At 40.8% G+C, this 17,483-nt stretch overlaps 1 protein-coding gene across 2 annotated transcripts in view; it reads right to left on the bottom strand.

The window, feature by feature from the left end:
* Positions 1 to 17,483, bottom strand: part of HTT (huntingtin) — a 261,043-nt gene that overhangs the window by 179,089 nt on the left and 64,471 nt on the right. For both annotated transcript variants that reach the window (XM_040335343.1, XM_040335344.1), the window contains 3 exons: positions 10,011 to 10,091; positions 6,170 to 6,531; positions 2,278 to 2,401 (listed from right to left, as the gene is read on the bottom strand). In XM_040335343.1, the coding sequence (XP_040191277.1) occupies positions 2,278 to 2,401; positions 6,170 to 6,531; positions 10,011 to 10,091 (567 nt within the window). The remainder of the gene's footprint in view (positions 1 to 2,277; positions 2,402 to 6,169; positions 6,532 to 10,010; positions 10,092 to 17,483) is intronic.

Below are 17,483 nucleotides of genomic sequence, written 5' to 3'. Positions count from 1 at the left end.
TCTCTGCAGCAGGGAGCGAAGCACTTGTCGGGATAGAAGGGAAAATAGATGGGGCAAAATACCATCAAATTCTTGAGGAAAATCTGCTGCCCTCTGCCAGAAAGTTTTTAATGGGAATAAGGTTTACCATCCAACATGAAAATGACCCAAAGCACACAGCAAAAATTACCACACAGTGGTTGGAGGAGAAAAAGGTGAATATCCTTGCATGGCCTAGTCAGAGCCCAGACTTAAACCCCATTGAAAATCCGTGGAATAGCTTAAAGACTGCAGTCTACAAACAATCACACCCATATCAGTGCCACTTACCAGTGCCACTCATGGAGAAAATGTACCCGTTTTTTAAATTATATAACAAACTATGAAACGTTTTTTTGTTCTTCAAAATTTTCTGGTCTTTTTTGCGTTTTTTTTTTTTTAGCAAAAAATAAAAACCTAGCAGTGATTAAATACCACCAAAAGGAAACTCTATTCGTGTGGGAAAAAAAATATGGTAAAAATAAAAATTTGGGTACAGTGTTGCATGACCGTGCAATTGTCATTCAAAGAGTGACCGTGCTGAAAGCTGAAAATTGGCCTAGGCAGAAAGGGGGTTTAAGTGCCCAGTAAGCAAGTGGTTAAAAGGAGGGTGCCAATTTTCTCTACCCACTGTATTTCTGGTATATACAACACCAAATATAGATGCAAACCACTGCCCTTACTAATCCCCAATGGATAAATGTTCCCTTATGAAAAGATTATCTGTAACAAACGGTCTACATAAAAATTATAAAAGTTTAGGATGTTTGGTGTAATTCTACTCCTAGGAGTTCATCTGGTCGCAGTATCACTTTTAAGTATCACTTTCTTGGACTGCACATGATTTGACCTTCATGTTATTGTATACTGTATTATATGCATCATTGCAAATTGATGACAGCTTGTTCTTTTTTTAAATTGAGCTTTTTAGGTTATTGTTTGGTGCGGCAGTATGAAAACAGAAGACTTCCTTGTGAAATGTGCATTCTGTAATACACCGTTTTCAAATAAACAAAGTAAAAAAAGAAGGGGGGGATCAAAGTTCATTTAGACCAATGACTGGACAGTACTTCCTGAATGTCAATTAGCCATCACCCTCACCAGACACTATGGCATTAGACATACTCGGCTCAAGACCCCTTTCACACTGAGGGCGTATTGCAGGCGATATAGCGTTAAAATAGCACCTGCAATCTGCCCTCAAACAGCTGCTCTATTGTCTCCAGTGTGAAAGCCTGAGGGCATTGCGCTAGCAGGACAGTAAAAAAAGTCCTGCTAGCCGCATCTTTGGAGCGGTGTGTTTACTGCTCCTCCACCACTATTGCCCATTGAAAGCAATGGGACAGCGTGGCTAGCAGCGGTTTTAAACCTTTCTTGGCTGCTAGCGGGGGTTAAAAGCGCCCCGCTAGCTACTGAAATGCGCTGCAAATTCGCATGACATAGTTTTACCGCTGACACTATCGGCGGCTCAGTGTGAAAGGGGTCTTAGGACAGACGTTGCTAAATTTTGGCCTCTGCATCTGGTCATGGAAACGTTAAAAGGTAAAATGCCACAAAATATGAAAACGTCCAAGTCATTCAATGGAAAAGGTGGGTCACTCCATGCTAACTGCAAAATCTTAAAGGGGTTGTAAAGGTACAATTTTTTTTTTTCCCAAATAGCTTTCTTTACCATAGTGCAGTCCTCCTTCACTTGCCTCATCCTGCCATTTTGCTTTTAAATGTCCTTATTTCTTCTGAGAAATCCTCACTTCCTGTTCTTCTGTCTAACTCCACACAGTAATGCAAAGGCTTTCTCCCTGGTGTGGAGAACCCCTCCCTTGGACTACGGGAGAGTCAGGACGCTCTCTACGTTGCAGATCGAGAAAGGAGCTGAGTGTTAGTGGGTGTCCTGACTCTTCTATAGTCCAGGGGGGGGGGGGGGCACAACACTCCAAACCAGGAAGAAAGCCTTGCATTACTGTGTGGACAGAAGAACAGTAAGTGAGGGTTTCTCAGAAGAAATAAGGACATTTAAAAGCAAAAATGGAAGGATGAGGTTAGTGAAGGAGGACTGCACCAAGGTAAAGGAAGCTATTCAGGGAAAAAAAAAAAAAAAAAAAAAATGTACCTTTACAATCCCTTTAAGGCAAATCCACGTAAATCCTTCAAGTGTTTAAAAAAAAGGAAAAAAAAAAAGTTTTTTAAAATTAAGCCAATAACCCTGACCTGTGCGTTAAACCATCCACCTACAATAGCACTTCTAAAAAGTTAACCTACCAAGAGCCGTGTTCCCAAAACGATCAGCCAACTCTTCTTGGTGGATGATCGCTCCTTCATCTTCCTCATCCTGGAGCTGCCCAATCTGCATTCCGGAATACAGGTTCTCAGCACCATCGATCACCTACAAAGTCAGAAATGGCACAATGGCAATTCAAAACACAACAGCATGAGAGCAGTGGAAAATGTATTTGATTTTTTTTTTTTTTTTTTTTTGATTACGAAATTAACATTCTTTAAGTCAACTAAAATATGACTAGGGATGCACTGTTACTTTTTTCTTTCATCGACGAGTACCGATACTTTCAGTCAAGTACTCGCCGATACAGAGTACCGATACTTTGCAATGCGATTTCCGTCCATACAGAATGAATTGCATGCAATCTGAACAGGAAAGCGGTACAATTCCCGTGCGAAACACATGCATTTTCCCCACCGCTCCTATCTGAACCCAGGCTGGTCATACTGATTTTGAGCCACATAGGAGTGGGAAACCTCCCTGCATGATGGGTTCCACCAGCTCAGGCTCCCATCTGACTATGGTCATCTGCTGCTCCTACCTCTCCCATGGCTTTTATTCACCCCAGCGTCACTCCCTCCAGCGGGGAAAAAAAGCCATGGGAGAGGCAGGAGGAGCCGCAGATGTGCACAGTCGGATGGGAGCCGGAGGAACCCATCAAGCAGGGTGGTTTGCCGCACCGCTCCTGTGTGAATGTCACTATGACAAGCATGGGTTCACACAGGAGTGGTGCGGGAAAACCTCATGGGATTCAGACTGGAATTACATTGCATGCAATTATTTGCAGTGCGATTTGCATCCATTCATTTTGTATGGACGCAAATTGCACCGCAAATTATTGTTTTCAGTATCGGGAGCATTTTCACAAGTACGAGTACTTGGTATCGGCAACTAATTCAGGTGGCTAAAAAAAAAAACTAAAATGGCATTTTAGCCGAAGACTATGACAAAAACCATAGGTGTGCGCAGACTATTGCATTAGGGTGTGCACACCAAAGCTCAAACACACATGCGTGTGTAATATACCATATATGGCAGTGGGCAAGTCAGTAGGGCTTTGTCAGCAGGGCAGAGATCGGTGTCAGTAGTTTATCTTTGTTTGTATTATTTTTATTATTATTTTTTTACAATTTTATTTTTATTGTTATTATTATTTTTTTTTTTTAATATTAGTTTTTTTAGGAGCCCTGTTTGGGGGCTTTGGTGAAATATCAGTGGTCTAAACAGACCCCTGATGTCTAACTTTCGAGGCAGAGAAAGGGACTGAGGACAGAGATTCCCCAGTCCATTTCTCTGCAGCCAGGCAGCAGGGGGAATCTGCATAGCACAGGGTGATTAGGGTGTGCCCAGGCACACCTTACACCCTATGTGCGCACGCCTATGACTAAAACTAAAACAAAATGGAGATAGAGAGATAGAGATAGAGATATATCACAGCGGTTATCTGTGTCTAAGTGCATGTTGAAACCTTAATACCATAAATAATATTAGATTTTTTTTTACTCCAGGAGTATATAATGAGTTTTAGTCGACTAAAAGCAAAACAAAAAACAATTAGGAGGACTAAAATACAACTATATCTAAAATGACATTTTAAACAAAAGACTAAAACTAAATTGAAATTTGGCATCAAAATTAGCAATGCATGAGAGCAATTAAAAAAAAAAATTCTGCCATTTGGCATTTCACAATGCACAGCATGAAAGCATAACAGGGGTAATGCAATATAATGGGGTGTAAGAACAATATAAGCACTTTCACACCAGCCTCTCAATGACCTGTTCAGTTTCAGAAAATGCCTTCCATTAGTGCACAAGGAATGCCAGGACAAATGTACCAGTTTAGAGGACCCGTAGCTGTCATGTTCTGTAGTCTTCTAGATTTAAGGAAGGCTACCATGCTTTTCTTTGACCCTCAACTACATATGTATTTTTATATCCATGTACAAAATTATATGTAGGTTTAGCAAGCACTGGCTCACTTAAACCCCTTAAACCATGCCAAGACAGTACCAGCTAGCAAAAATAACTAAATCCCATAAACAGTAACTGACCCTTAAGAGGGCCTCCAAGTACAGAAATGTCCCCACTTACCCCACAGAAAGAGGGCCACTGACCAAGGCAGAGGGCCATTTAAGCATGAGACGATAGTCATATCGATCCCGGCGTGGATGTATACATACGAAAGCCTTAGTCAATGCAACTCCTCGGGCCAATCCCCCTGACATGTTTCACTCCTCCCACTAGGGCTTAATCATAGGGGTCGCCTATGATTAAGCCCCTGGTAGGCATGTAGCCTATTAAAGGGCATGAAGAGCTGAGGTTTGGACTGGCTGACAGAGCAGATGCCCCGAGAAGAATGACTAGTTATTACCACTTATAGTGCAAACCATTCTAAAATAGCTGGACAATGAAATGTATGTGAACCCTCCTGTTTCTAACACATTGGTTAGCTGGGTTTAATTCCGATGAACAACAATCTGCCTGGGGTTTGTATGTTCTAGTGTGCCCTAGTTTCCTCCCTCAATCCAAAATTATACCGTTAAGTTTACAGACTTTCAACCAAACCATCTCTAGAGCATATGCACCTAAATTTACACTGGTTTTAGTCCGTAAGTTAGCTCAAGGAGTGCCAAAAGCAAATGTAAAAGTAAAAAAAACTGGTCCCAAGAAACAAAAAAATGAATGCTGCCATTGCAGCCAGACAGCAAGCATTCCCAAAAAAAGACAGCACTGGTAGCTTTCATCACACAGGGACATTTGTGGTAAGTTAATACGTGCAGGGCCGACCGCCAAGAGGGGACCATAAAAGCCTGTGACTAGTGACCACCTAAACAGTTTATACATTTTCCCAAGGACCTATAAGGATTTCATTTGGTACACTTTAAAAAAAAAATTCTTTAAATAATGTATTTTTTTTAAATACTATAATTATAGCAGACAATTACAGTATTAAACAAATGCATAATGCCAGCTGCAGTTGCCTCTGCAAACTTGTATTTTTATTTGTTATGATGCCTTCCCCTTACATGGGATAACAATGTCAAAGCTGCCATTCTGATTGGTTTCTGATTCTTAGTGGGGACTTAAGCACTCAGCAACAGTTGCATTAACAGCTAGCCATGCAAAGTTCAATGTGTCATCCTCAGGATTGCAAATCTGCCTGACACCATTACTTCAGACTCTGTTATATATACAGCACAGAAAAGTATTCTGCTTTTTACCGAACTTGAATTCTAGCCAGTCAGCAAATCATTGAGGACTGGTTTGAAATACAATTTAGAAAGGTTATTGCGAAACTTTAAAATACCCACCAAAATAAAGCATGCTTCCAAGCAAATGGCTCTTACTAAAGTTAAGGCCCCAACAAGCTTATTCAGTGATACAAAGAGCAATGCAGAATGAAGTATATATTTTATAGAAAGTAACAAAATCATATTTCACTGATACCACTTCAGTAAAATATAACCGACTTTACTGAATAAGTGTTGGGGTGCCACTGCCTTGAAATGGTGAATTGGCAAAGCCGGAAAACCCCCTACTCCGGCCAATAAACCCCAAGTTCAAAAATAAATAGAGGATCCCCACTTTAAAGCTTTTAAGAACAAAAATAGCATAAAAAAATGCAAATGCAATATATGGAGATTGAAAAGCTCCAATACTGCCTTTTAGAGCATCATGCAATGCTATCCTCTTAAGAGGTCATGCTCTCAGACAGAGGTATGCTGACCTTTTCAAAACTATTGGCTGACAGTGAAAAGGAAGATGAATAGGTTGATGTATCCAGCTCGGGGCCCTCCATGGAGGAACTCTGAGACATGTCCGGCCCCTCAGTAGAAGACCGTGATACCCCCTCTGCCCGCTGCACACTTACAATTTCCGAGCTGTCCGAAGGGGTGACAGCAGAATCTGGACCTTCTGTGGTTGTCTGCGAGCTGTCGCTCACTGGTGAGGAAGCCTGGGTGGTTCCCTCGTTCATGTCCATGTTGGTGTCAGACTGGACAGTGCTGATCTGACTGGAACTGCGGCTTAAAATGTCCTCTTCATCCCCCTCTGTAACAGTACTGGGGACATCTGAGCTGCTGAGATCTACAGAGTCAGACTGCAGGGTATGTTGGGACCGCGGCTGCTCTGTGATGATGTCATGAGTTGAAGCGTCCAGAGAGGTGGCAGATGCTGGAGTTGGGACGCCTGAGGACGTGGTTGCATCCGATGACCCCTCTTTCTTAGACCCAGCTTAAAGGAAATAAAACAAAAAACAGCATTAAAACACGAAAATTATGGTTATTCCAGCACTAATGCTAGAGGAAGACAGTCTTGTATTGATATTTCTTACACTGCTTCTGGCAGTTGAAAACGGGTGCCTGCACATATCTTTAGCCTGCTGTTTGAGAACCCCAGGGGTCCAAAACAAAGGATGTCCTTATGAAAGTACCAACTTAAATTATTAAAATTGGAGCTAGCAAGGTCCCACTAATAATCCGTTGTTGAGTATTAGAGTTAGGAAGCTAGTTGTTAGTTAAATGGACAGAGTATAATTCCAAATCCCCATTAAATTAGTAGGTACAAAGCCGGCAAGTGTGGAGATGCGACTTGGTGCACATCTTGCGGCATATGTTCCTTAATCATCCAATCAAGGGTGAATACTGCTGCCCAAAATGTAAAAATGTTTCCCTGGAAGCCCAGGTCTTGAATCTAGGGAAGCAACTGTCAACACTGAGAAGACTCTCTATACTAAAGGAGAGTTGGGACTGTACCCGGCAGGTGGAGACAGAGGCACCAGAGCAGAGTAGATGGGCGACACTCAGAAAGGGTAGAGGGGAAAAGAGTCAAGGAGGCCGGTCTTGGGCTAGAACATCCCAATAAGTATGCCCTGTTGCAGAAAATTGGGGTAACCCGTCAGGGACCACCATTGCTGGAGCAGAGTGATGCCCCTAGCTGCCAGGGGAAATACTCCTCCAGTGAAGGCGGGGTAAAGCCGAGGGTAAGGAAACACCAATTCTGGTGGTAGGGGACTTGATTATTAGAACAGAGAGGGCAATCTGTCATATAGACCTGAAGCGCCAAACTATGTTTACCAGGCGTTCGGGTTCGTCACATCACGGATCTGGTGGACAGATTACTGGGAGAGGCTGGGGAACCAGCTGTCATGGTGCATGTTGGCACCAATGACAAAGTCAGCGGAAGATGGAGTGTCCTAAAAAACGAGGAATAGGACCTCCAAGGTAGTATTCTCTGAAATACTACCGGTACCTCGAGCCACACCAGAAAGGCAGCGGGTGATTAGGGAAGTTAAACAGGAGGGGGAGGCGAACCTCCTATCAGTTTGGAATCGCAGCAAGGATGGGAAGTGTCATTATAATGGGGGATTTTATTTATTCAGACAGACTAGGCAGAAGGAACCACCCATTTGTCTAAGGATCACCATTTCCTAAATGTCTTGCAGGACAATTTCATGGGTCGCATGGTAAATGCACCAACAAAAAAGCTTTACTAGACCTACTGATTACTAACAATACAGACCTGATTGCGAACGAAGAAATATGGGGCAATTTAGGAAACAGACCACAGGTCAATTCGTTTCAGCATAAATCACACAAATAGGAAACACAAGGGTAATAAAAAAGGCACTGAATTTCAAAAGAGCCAACTTCCCTAAACTGCGCTCCTTGCTGGCAGATATTAAATGGGATAAAATCCTAAAAAGAACACGGAGAAAAATGAGTGCTTTAAGAGCATATTAAATAAAAAATAAAAAATAAAGGCATTGGCCAGTGCATCTCAATGGGAAATAAATTTAAAAAAGAGCCAACAAAAGTCCTGGGTGGACCAACGCAAACGTAAAAATGCATATAAAAGCAAAAGAAGACCTTATTTAAAAAAATTAAAATAAATCTGGGAGGTCATTGCCAGCATTCCAACTTTACAAAGAATGCAATAAGCAATGTAAAAGGTACAACCAGGGCGGCCGAGATAAGAACAAAAAAGGCACATAGTGAAGGAAAGTTAAAAAACAAAAACAAGAAAGGGAGGAGGTCAGAACACATTGGCCCCCATAAAGGATGATGAAGGAAATCTGGCTACAAAAGACGGAGAGATGACAAAAGGTATTGAATTTATTCTATTCTTAGTCTTCACGAGGGAAACGAGGGGGGTTGGGGATATGGGGCAAATTCAGCTATAAATATGCACTCATTACTGTATAAATGTGACTGGCATTGAAGGGGTTAACACTAGGGGGTGAGGGAGGGGTTAAATGTGTACCCTGCATAGTGTTTCTAACTGTGGGGGAAGGGGACTGACTGGGGGAGGTGACCGATCTACGTCCCTATGTACAAGGGACACAGATCGGTCTCCTCTCTCCCTGACAGGACGTGGATCTGTGCGTTTACACATACACAGATACACGTCCTAGTCTCTGTAACCGCCGATCGCGGGTGCCTGGTAGACACCGCGGCCGCCAGGCACGCGCATCGGCATCTCAGTGATGTGGCGGTTTTCACATGTACCTGCTCCCACAGCATTATAGGACACCACGCATGCGCAGTAAGAAACAGGCAGTGAAGCTGCAAGGCTTCACTGCTGGTTTCGTTTAGTCAAGATAGCATCACCAACAGCAGGTTAAAGAATTGGCTTGGGTGAGGACACCGCTGGATGCCTGGTCAGGTAAAAACCTGAATATTACAAGCCAAAAGCTACAGTATTTGTGGCTGCTGACCCAATCTTTTTTTTTGGTTTGGGCATGGAGGTTAAATAGATGCAACCCACCCTCCCTATGTCAGTGGCTACATGTTCTTAAACTAATCTGGTTTTGCTATATGAAAAGGTTGTCTATGAACACAGAGGATGTCCTCAAAAATGTAATAATGTTTGGTGTTCCTACACTCTTACCATGACAACCCCAAAGAATTGAGAAGTACCCTTTTCACTCTCCACACAGGCTTGAATGTGATACGGTGGATGTTCATCCATAATCCATAGAAGGATTCCAGGGCAGATTGTGTTACAGATCTTTCTTCAGCTCAGAGGATAGGGCGGAGAGGCTGCAGGTACAGTGTGTGAGAGCAGATTGGAGGAGAGAAAAGACCCCGCCACCTCACATAGCAAGGAAACAGTGTTCTAAATAGACAAGCTCCTTCTGAGCTCCCTTCCCCACACACATTTATGTGTGGGGAAAACTTCTCAGAAGTGACTCATGCTGATAAAAGAGGCAGGATGCAGAGAAAGGACACTACAGCTTTCCTCAGATTCCATGACTGAGGTTTACAACCACTTTAAATTAGTTGTCCAAGCATCCTGGGAGTGAGGAGAGCCCTGAAAGCCGTTGGAGGGAAGGAACAGACCCTCTTCATACAGCACACAGCTGAGACAATCAATCAGTTGGAGCTCCCTCCCCTGTCCCCTTTCTTCTCTTGGCGTCAGGAAAATCTGTCAGAAGTGATTCACCTTTTGATTTAGAAGCGATTCTCGCCAATAGCAGACGAAGGAAAAGCAGACAGAAATGACACATGGTGCTCTGGATTGGGACAAGTACACACAAAGGTTTTTTCATATTTCATGTCCGGGGTTTATAAATCACTAACATACATGCAGCCTGCTGAATTTTCTGCACTACAGATTTAATAAAAAAAAATATATATATTAATAATAAATAACAATAATAACACCACCACCAGATTTAGGAAACCCACCAAACACAACTCTTTGCAACTGACCTGTAAAAGGAGCCGTGGCAACATCCGACTTGCCTTCTGACTCGTCTTCCAATCCTTCCTCTTCCCCCAAGTGTAGCTTACCTTGTACATGAAACAAAAAAAATGCATAAACTCAAAGTATAAAAAAATAAAACTTAATTACAGGACTTGACAGGTAATGGACTAATGTATTAGACATAGTGAACCCTGTGTTCCAAGTCACGTTGCCCTAAGATCCCAAACTGTACTTACTGGGTATATTGAATAGTCCACTATTAACAGGTCACCACAGGGCAGCTATCTATTGCTAGGCCATTATTCCAAGCTAGGAATCTCATCCTGCGGCACTGGAAAGCCAAGAAGCCGCTGATGCATCGAGAATGGGTTGATGGTATGGGCCTAGAGAAACGCATTTTTCAGCTACGCAGATTCCACGCAAAAATTAAGCAGCCAAGGAATAACTGGTTAGCTACACTGAGCTTATCCCCCATTGATCTTGTACTGGATAGACTTCTCTAGCTATTCTCCTATTAGGATGTGACTTAATACCTCTGCGGGTGGGTTCCTGTGTACATTCCATTGTATAGTACGATACGGTCATGTTCTTGACATTCCAGTTTGACTGTATTCTATATCCGGTCATTACTATTATTGTATTCTCATGTACAGGCATATGTTTTTTGTATTTCTCTATACCCTCTACTACAATTGTGTGCTCTGGATGACTTTTTACTATACTCAAAAACTTTCTTCAGAATATAAAAAAAAAAGAAGGGGGAAGGACAGGAAGTGAAATACCGAAGAACTACCAAAACAAAATGTTTTAAAAAAAAGTTTATGAAATCAGCAGAGTTTCTCATAACACACACAAGGTATAACAGCCCAAATTCGCACATGGTATACCTTTAAAGAAGACGTTCCAATTCAGGCAAAAAGCATTATACATTTGCATCAACGGTATTTAAACCTTTCTGTACCGTCCAAGATCTACTTAGAGGGTCATGTCTTCTCTCTTAGAATATGAAGGCAGCGAATGATGCCAATATTGGCATCTCTAGGATGTGATTTATTTCTACTGCTAGCTAGGTTTTCAGTAGGCATAGTTCCATTTAGTTGCAAAGGAAAGAAGCATTTACATGTGTAATGAACCAAGCAAGTTTGTGCTACTCAGAGCTACCTGTAGAGCTCTGCAGAGTAGGGGGATTCATGCAGACATGCTGGGTTAATTTCCTGGTGTATTTTTTATTTTATTTTTTTGGGCCCTAAAAATTTCCAGGGCAGAAGCAGTAAAACTTGAAGTAGAAGAACCAGAAGAAAAAAGGTACTTAATAATAACTTAATGAATATCTAATTAACATACAACTTTACTGTTTGGTTCCATGAATATAAAAAGGTGTAAGCGCACTTCCAGAGTTATTTTTATCAGATTTAGGGAAAAAAATAAATATACGGTACTTTGACACCACTAAAATTTAGTCTGGTCAATACTGTGATAGAACTATTTAATGTACAATTCAACCTGCCGGCATCTACTGAAAACGCCTATATCAGTTTTGGGTTGATTAACCCTTTAGGCTGGCCACACACAGGGACGGTGGTATTCAGCCAAGGACCAGATGGTGTAGTGATCTGGCCGATGTACACAAGAAGCCATCGTTTTACAGCAACATTACAGAAAGTTACCTTTCTGGTATGATCATCTGAAAACAGTTCTTTTCAGGCTACAAAAATGTCATATATTATGACAAATGCTCAAGTGCAGAATAGAGAACACTTCCTCCAGTTTTACATATACAGGTAAAATAAGTATTGAACATGTCACCATTCTTCTAGGTAAACATATTTCTAAAAGGTGCCATTGACATGAAATTTTCACCACGTTGGAAACAACCCATGCAATCCATACAAAGAAACCAAAAAGCAAATACGTTCTGAAATTAAGTTATGTGTAATAAAATGGACCGACACAGGGGGAAAAAATAAAAAGTATTCAAAGCGCTAAATGAAAATTTAATTAACCACTTCAATATAGAGCATTTTCACCCCCTTCCTGCCCAGACCAATTTTAATCAAGGGCAGATATGTATTCTACATATTTTTTGGTAAAAAGAAAATCGCAATAAGCGTATATAGATTGGTTTGCGCAAAAGTTATAGCGTCTACAAAATAGGGGATAAATTTATGGAATTTTTTGTGTTTTTTTTTTTACTAGTAATGACGGCGATCTGCAATTTTTATTGTGACTGCGATATTGTGGCGGACACATCGGACACTATTTTGGGACCAGTCACAATTATACAGCGATCAGAGCTATAAAAATGCATTGATTACTGTGTAAATGTAACTGGCAGGGAAGGGGTTAACACTAGAGGGCGAGGAAGGGGTTACATGTGTATTCTAGGGAGTGATTCTAACTGTAGGGGGAGGGGATTCACAAGGGGAGGAGACCGATTATTTTTTTTCCTCAACAAGTGGAGTTACTCTTAAAATTCTGAACTTAGGTTTTAAATTCCTTTTTATGTATGAATTGCATGGGTTGTCACCGACATGTAGCGAAATTTTATGGCAATAGCACCTTTTGAAATAGGTTTACCTAGAAAAATGGTACCATGTTCAAAACTTATTTTACCCACTGAATTCATGTTGTGCATGGTTGTTTGATCTTATCCATACATTACTACACAATTCAAAAGCACCTTGTTCAGGGATACCAAGTCTGAGAAATATATATATATATATATATATATATATATATATATATATATATATATATATATATATATATATATATATATATATATATATATATATATATATATATATATATATATATATATATATATATAATCTCATAGTTTTCAGCATTTAAATTTCATTATGAGCACTGGATTGTGGACTGTGCCCAAAGCTTCTTCTGTAAAGTACTTTTGGCCACGGTGGCACACGTGCCTCATTGCAGCATTGTAAGTGATGATGCCCAGAGACCCTTCACAGCCAACAGAATGAGAGAGAGGAGGAGAGTGCCAAAGCAAGGAATACAGCGTGTTCCTCTACTTCTACACTCAAAAGCATTTAACCCTTGCATTATGGGAAGCCACACTGCAGGGATTTTTTTTTTTTTTTTATCCAAGAGTTGGGCTTTAACTTTATTTTGGATGTTTTTTTTCTCCAAATAGTTATTCTTCATGTTATTGGTGGCTTAAAGGACAACTACAAGCAAAAATAAATAAAATGGCACTAGTATTAACACAGCAGTTTTTGCTTTTCCAATTCCCCTTGTAACATTGTTTTTATTACCTTTTAAATTGTGCTAGTAGATCAGTTATTTTTCCACTTCTTTTAACAGAGGGACATTGCCATTTGTTCTGCAGTAAAATCACACAAAAGGCATTGTCCCCCTGTGGACAGTTTAGTCTTGAAAAACAATTAAAGGGGTTGTAAGCCCCCTTTAAAATATATTATATTATATTATATTATATTATATATATATATATATATATATATCTCTCATGTCATACTTGCCTCCACTGTGCCGATTCTCCTCTTCTGGGGGCCCCCCGGCAGCACTGGTAGCTCCTCCCTGCATCAGGTGTCCATGTTGGAGAAGCTCTCTCCTTGGTGGACATCCATGCGGGCATGCTCCAGAGTTCCGGTTCTGCATGTATTCACACAGAATGCCTCACTCGGCCCTGCCCCCCTGGCGACCACATTGGATTTGATTGACAGCAGCGAGAGACAATGGCTGTGCTGCTATCAATCTATCCAATGAAGAGCCAAGCCAACGAGCAGAGAGGTAAAGCGCGTTTCTGTCGTGGGATTAAACAGGCCCACCGAAGTAAAATGGGGGGGGGGGGCTGGTCAGTGTCAGAAGCATAGGATGCATCAAGGTGAAATAACACAAGGGTTTACAACCCCTTTAACTTGCACCTTTTTAACACAAACTATCTTACACCTTAAAAGCTGAGGTTTAGCTTAAAGTGTAGAGATTTTTTTTTTTTTTTTTTATGGGGCTGCAATTACGAATGTCCCACATTGTGCAGTCAGCTGGATCCTGGAAAAATCTAAAAGGCAGGGATGCTCATCTTCTTCCTGTCTCACAACTTGGTGTTTAAATAGTTAACAGCTTAAGGTAAAGCAGCAGTACAACTTTATCCAAAATAAGAACTTTAACTGTGCTACCAGGGAAACATAAGAACTGTACAAGTCGTACATACAATTAAAAAAGAAAAAAAAAAAAAAAAAAAACACACAACACGCATAAGGTTTGGTCCACAGTTATGTGTAAAAATGTCCAATAGCTAAAGTGATTTTAAATTATTATTTTTTTTAAATTGGAACATGTTTATTCTTACCTGCCCTGTGCAATTGTTTTGCACAGAGCAGTCTCGATCCTCTTCTTCTTGGGTCCCTCGCTGGCGCTCCACACCTTGACCAATGGTCCCAATAGCAAACCGCTTGCTATTAGGGCATTGGTGCTTGATCGCTCCCGAGCCCTGCTATATACATCCTTGAGAGACCGAGCCGGGGTTTGGGGGCCGCGCTCCCCACTTTTTTCTCATGGTCTCACTTCTATGATTGAAAGCAGTGTGAGGCAATGGAGAGAGAGGCTCCCGTGCACATTGCTGGATCTGGTCAAAATTGGGGGGGGGGGGGGGGGGGGGGGGCTTTGGTGGGAGCAGCACCAGAAGGTCTTTTACCATCATACATAGAAATACATGAAGGTAAGAAAAACTTCAGCCTTTAAAACCACTTTAAGTGTTGAATTTAAACCTGCAAGAAGTATACTTGTCCTTGTATATCTTATGTTGATGTACATTTGTGCATTTTAAAAACATTATGCCAAGACGATATGGTCTTCCTTCTGATGGAAGAAACTGTAGGGGATAAGAAGTCAAAACTCGACTCAATATTGAACATTTTTCCACATAACTGTAAAACATAACCTTGTATGTGTTTTTATGGACCTGTGATCTCTGTTATGAGTTTTTTTTTTATTATGTGTAAAATAAAAATAATTTTTTTATTGAAGTTTCATTGGTGTATATAAAACAATTTTTATGTTTTTCTTATGGACCTGTGCTAGTTTTTTTTTTTTAATCGTATGTACAATTCTTATGTTTTCCTGGTAGCACATTTAAAGTGAATCTTCACTGCATCTGAACACTACAAACCAAAAACTCTATTTAATTTTTATTATTCAAAACCAAACGCCTCTATCCAACTATTTTTCCATGCTTTATTTTGTTAGGAAATGGCTTTGAAAAACATCCTTCTAGCATTTCTGACCATGGCCATCTTGAGTAAGAGCAGATTCATGTAGGATTTACTTACTGGAATCATCTGCCCTTAGCTCAAGCATACATGCAGAATATTGTTCTTAGCTGCGAAAACCCCTCCTTCTCACCTCCCGCCTGAAGATTCCTGGGATGTATGAAATCATTTGTAGGAAGTAACTAAAGAAATGTAAAAGTGCTTCACTTTTCCATATTTTGTTATATGTTACAGCCTTATTCCAAAATGATTTTCCCTTAAAAATTCTACAAAACAATACACCATAATGACAACGTGAAAAAAGTTTGTTTGAAATCTTTGCAAATTTAAAAAAAAATAAAAAAATCTCCCATTCTTTTTTTGCAGGACCTCTCAAGCTCCATCAGTTTAGATGGGGAGCGTTGGTGCACAGCCATTTCAGATCTCTCAAGGTCATTTACAGGTTGTCATGTAGCCACTACTTTATCTTGGCTGTGTTCCTGATGGAAGATGAACCTTTGCCCCAGGAGTGCTCTGGAGCAGGTTTTCATCAAGAATGTTTCTATGTATTGCTGCACTCTGCTTTTCTTCAATCCCGACTCTTCTACCAGTTCCTGCCGCTAAAAAGCATCCCCACAGCATGATGCTGCCACCACCATGCTTCCCTGTAGGGATGGTATTGGCCAGGTGATGAGCAGTGCCTGGTTTCCTCCAAACATGACACTTGCCATTCAGGCCAAAGAGTTCAATCCTTGTTTCATCAGACCAGCGAATTTTGTTTCTCATGGTCCAACAGTCCTTCTGGTGCCTTTTGGCAAACTCCTGGCGGGCTGTCATATGCCTTTTACTGAGCAGTGGCTTCGGTCTGGCCACTCTACCATATAGGTCTGATTGGTGGAGTGTTGCAGAGATGGTTCTTCTGGAAGGTTCTCCTCCCTCAGAGAAACACTGGAACTTTATCAGAGTGATTATCAGGTTCTTGGTCACCTCCCTGGCTAAGGTCCTACTCCCCTGATTGCTCAGTTTGGCCAGGAGGCCAGCTCTAGGAAGAGTTCTGATGGTTCCAAACTTCTTTCATTCACGGATGATGGAGGCCACTGTGCTCATTGAAACCTTCAATGCTGCAAAAATGTTTCTGTGCCCTTCCCCAGATCTGTGCCTCGATACAATCCTGTCTCGGAGGTCTACAGACAATTCTTTGGACTTCATGGCTTGGTTTGTGCTCTGACATGTACTGTTAACTGGTGGGGCCTGATATGAGACAGGTATGTGCGCCTTTCCGAATCATATCCAACCAACTGAATTTACCACAGGTGGACACCAATCAAGTAGAAACATCTCAAGTATGATTAGTAGAAACAGGATGCACCCGAGCTGAAATTTTGATGGCAAAGGTTGTAAATACTTGTGTACCTCCGATTTCTCTTTTATTTTTAAATCAAATTTGCAAAGATTTCAAACAAACTCTTCACGTTGTCATTATGGGGTATTGTTTGCAGAATTGAGGAAAATAATGAATTTAATTAATTTTGGGATAAGGCTGTAACATAACAAAATGTGGAAAAAGTGAAGCGCTGTGAATACTTTCCAAAAGCATTGTACTCTCCCATCTGTAGCATGAAGAATAAAAATAATAAATGTTGATTGAGAGAGTAAAGTTTCACGTCAAAGTCCTTATTTTGGATGTAGTTGTGTTTGGGTACCTTTTTGTGGATGGTGCTCCCAGGAAAATATATCCAACATACAGTGGGGAAAATTATTTGATCTCCTGCAGATTTTGTAAGTTTGCCCATTTACAAAGAAATTAAGGGTCTATCATTTTTATCATAGGTATATTTTAAATAAGAGAGACAGAATATCAACCAAAAATTCATTAAAAAAAAAAAAAAATGACAATACAAATTGAGTTGAAGTTCAGCGAATAAGATAAGTATTTGATCTCCCAAGCAAAACATGACTTGGTACTTGGTGGAGAAACACTTGTTTCTTGTAGCCGATTACCAGGTTTGCACACATCTCAGGAGGGATTTTGGTCCACTCTTTACAGTTCCTTAAATCCTTAAAGTGGATATAAACCCAATTCATGAAATTTGACCCAAGCACATATATCTGTAGCGTTTTATTATCTCTCTCCAAAGCCCTAAGTCTCGTGTGTTTCCGCTGCTTCTTTCTTCTGTTATCAGCATGATAACTTCTGACAAGTTTTCCGTCAACCAAAACCAGCCTGAAATTTGTGTCGTGGGA

This window comes from Rana temporaria, chromosome 1 (assembly GCF_905171775.1).
Source record: "Rana temporaria chromosome 1, aRanTem1.1, whole genome shotgun sequence".
NCBI classification, from domain to species: Eukaryota; Metazoa; Chordata; class Amphibia; order Anura; family Ranidae; genus Rana; species Rana temporaria.
Note: the sequence above shows the minus strand (reverse complement) of the source record. Positions and strands in the feature narration are given on the sequence as shown.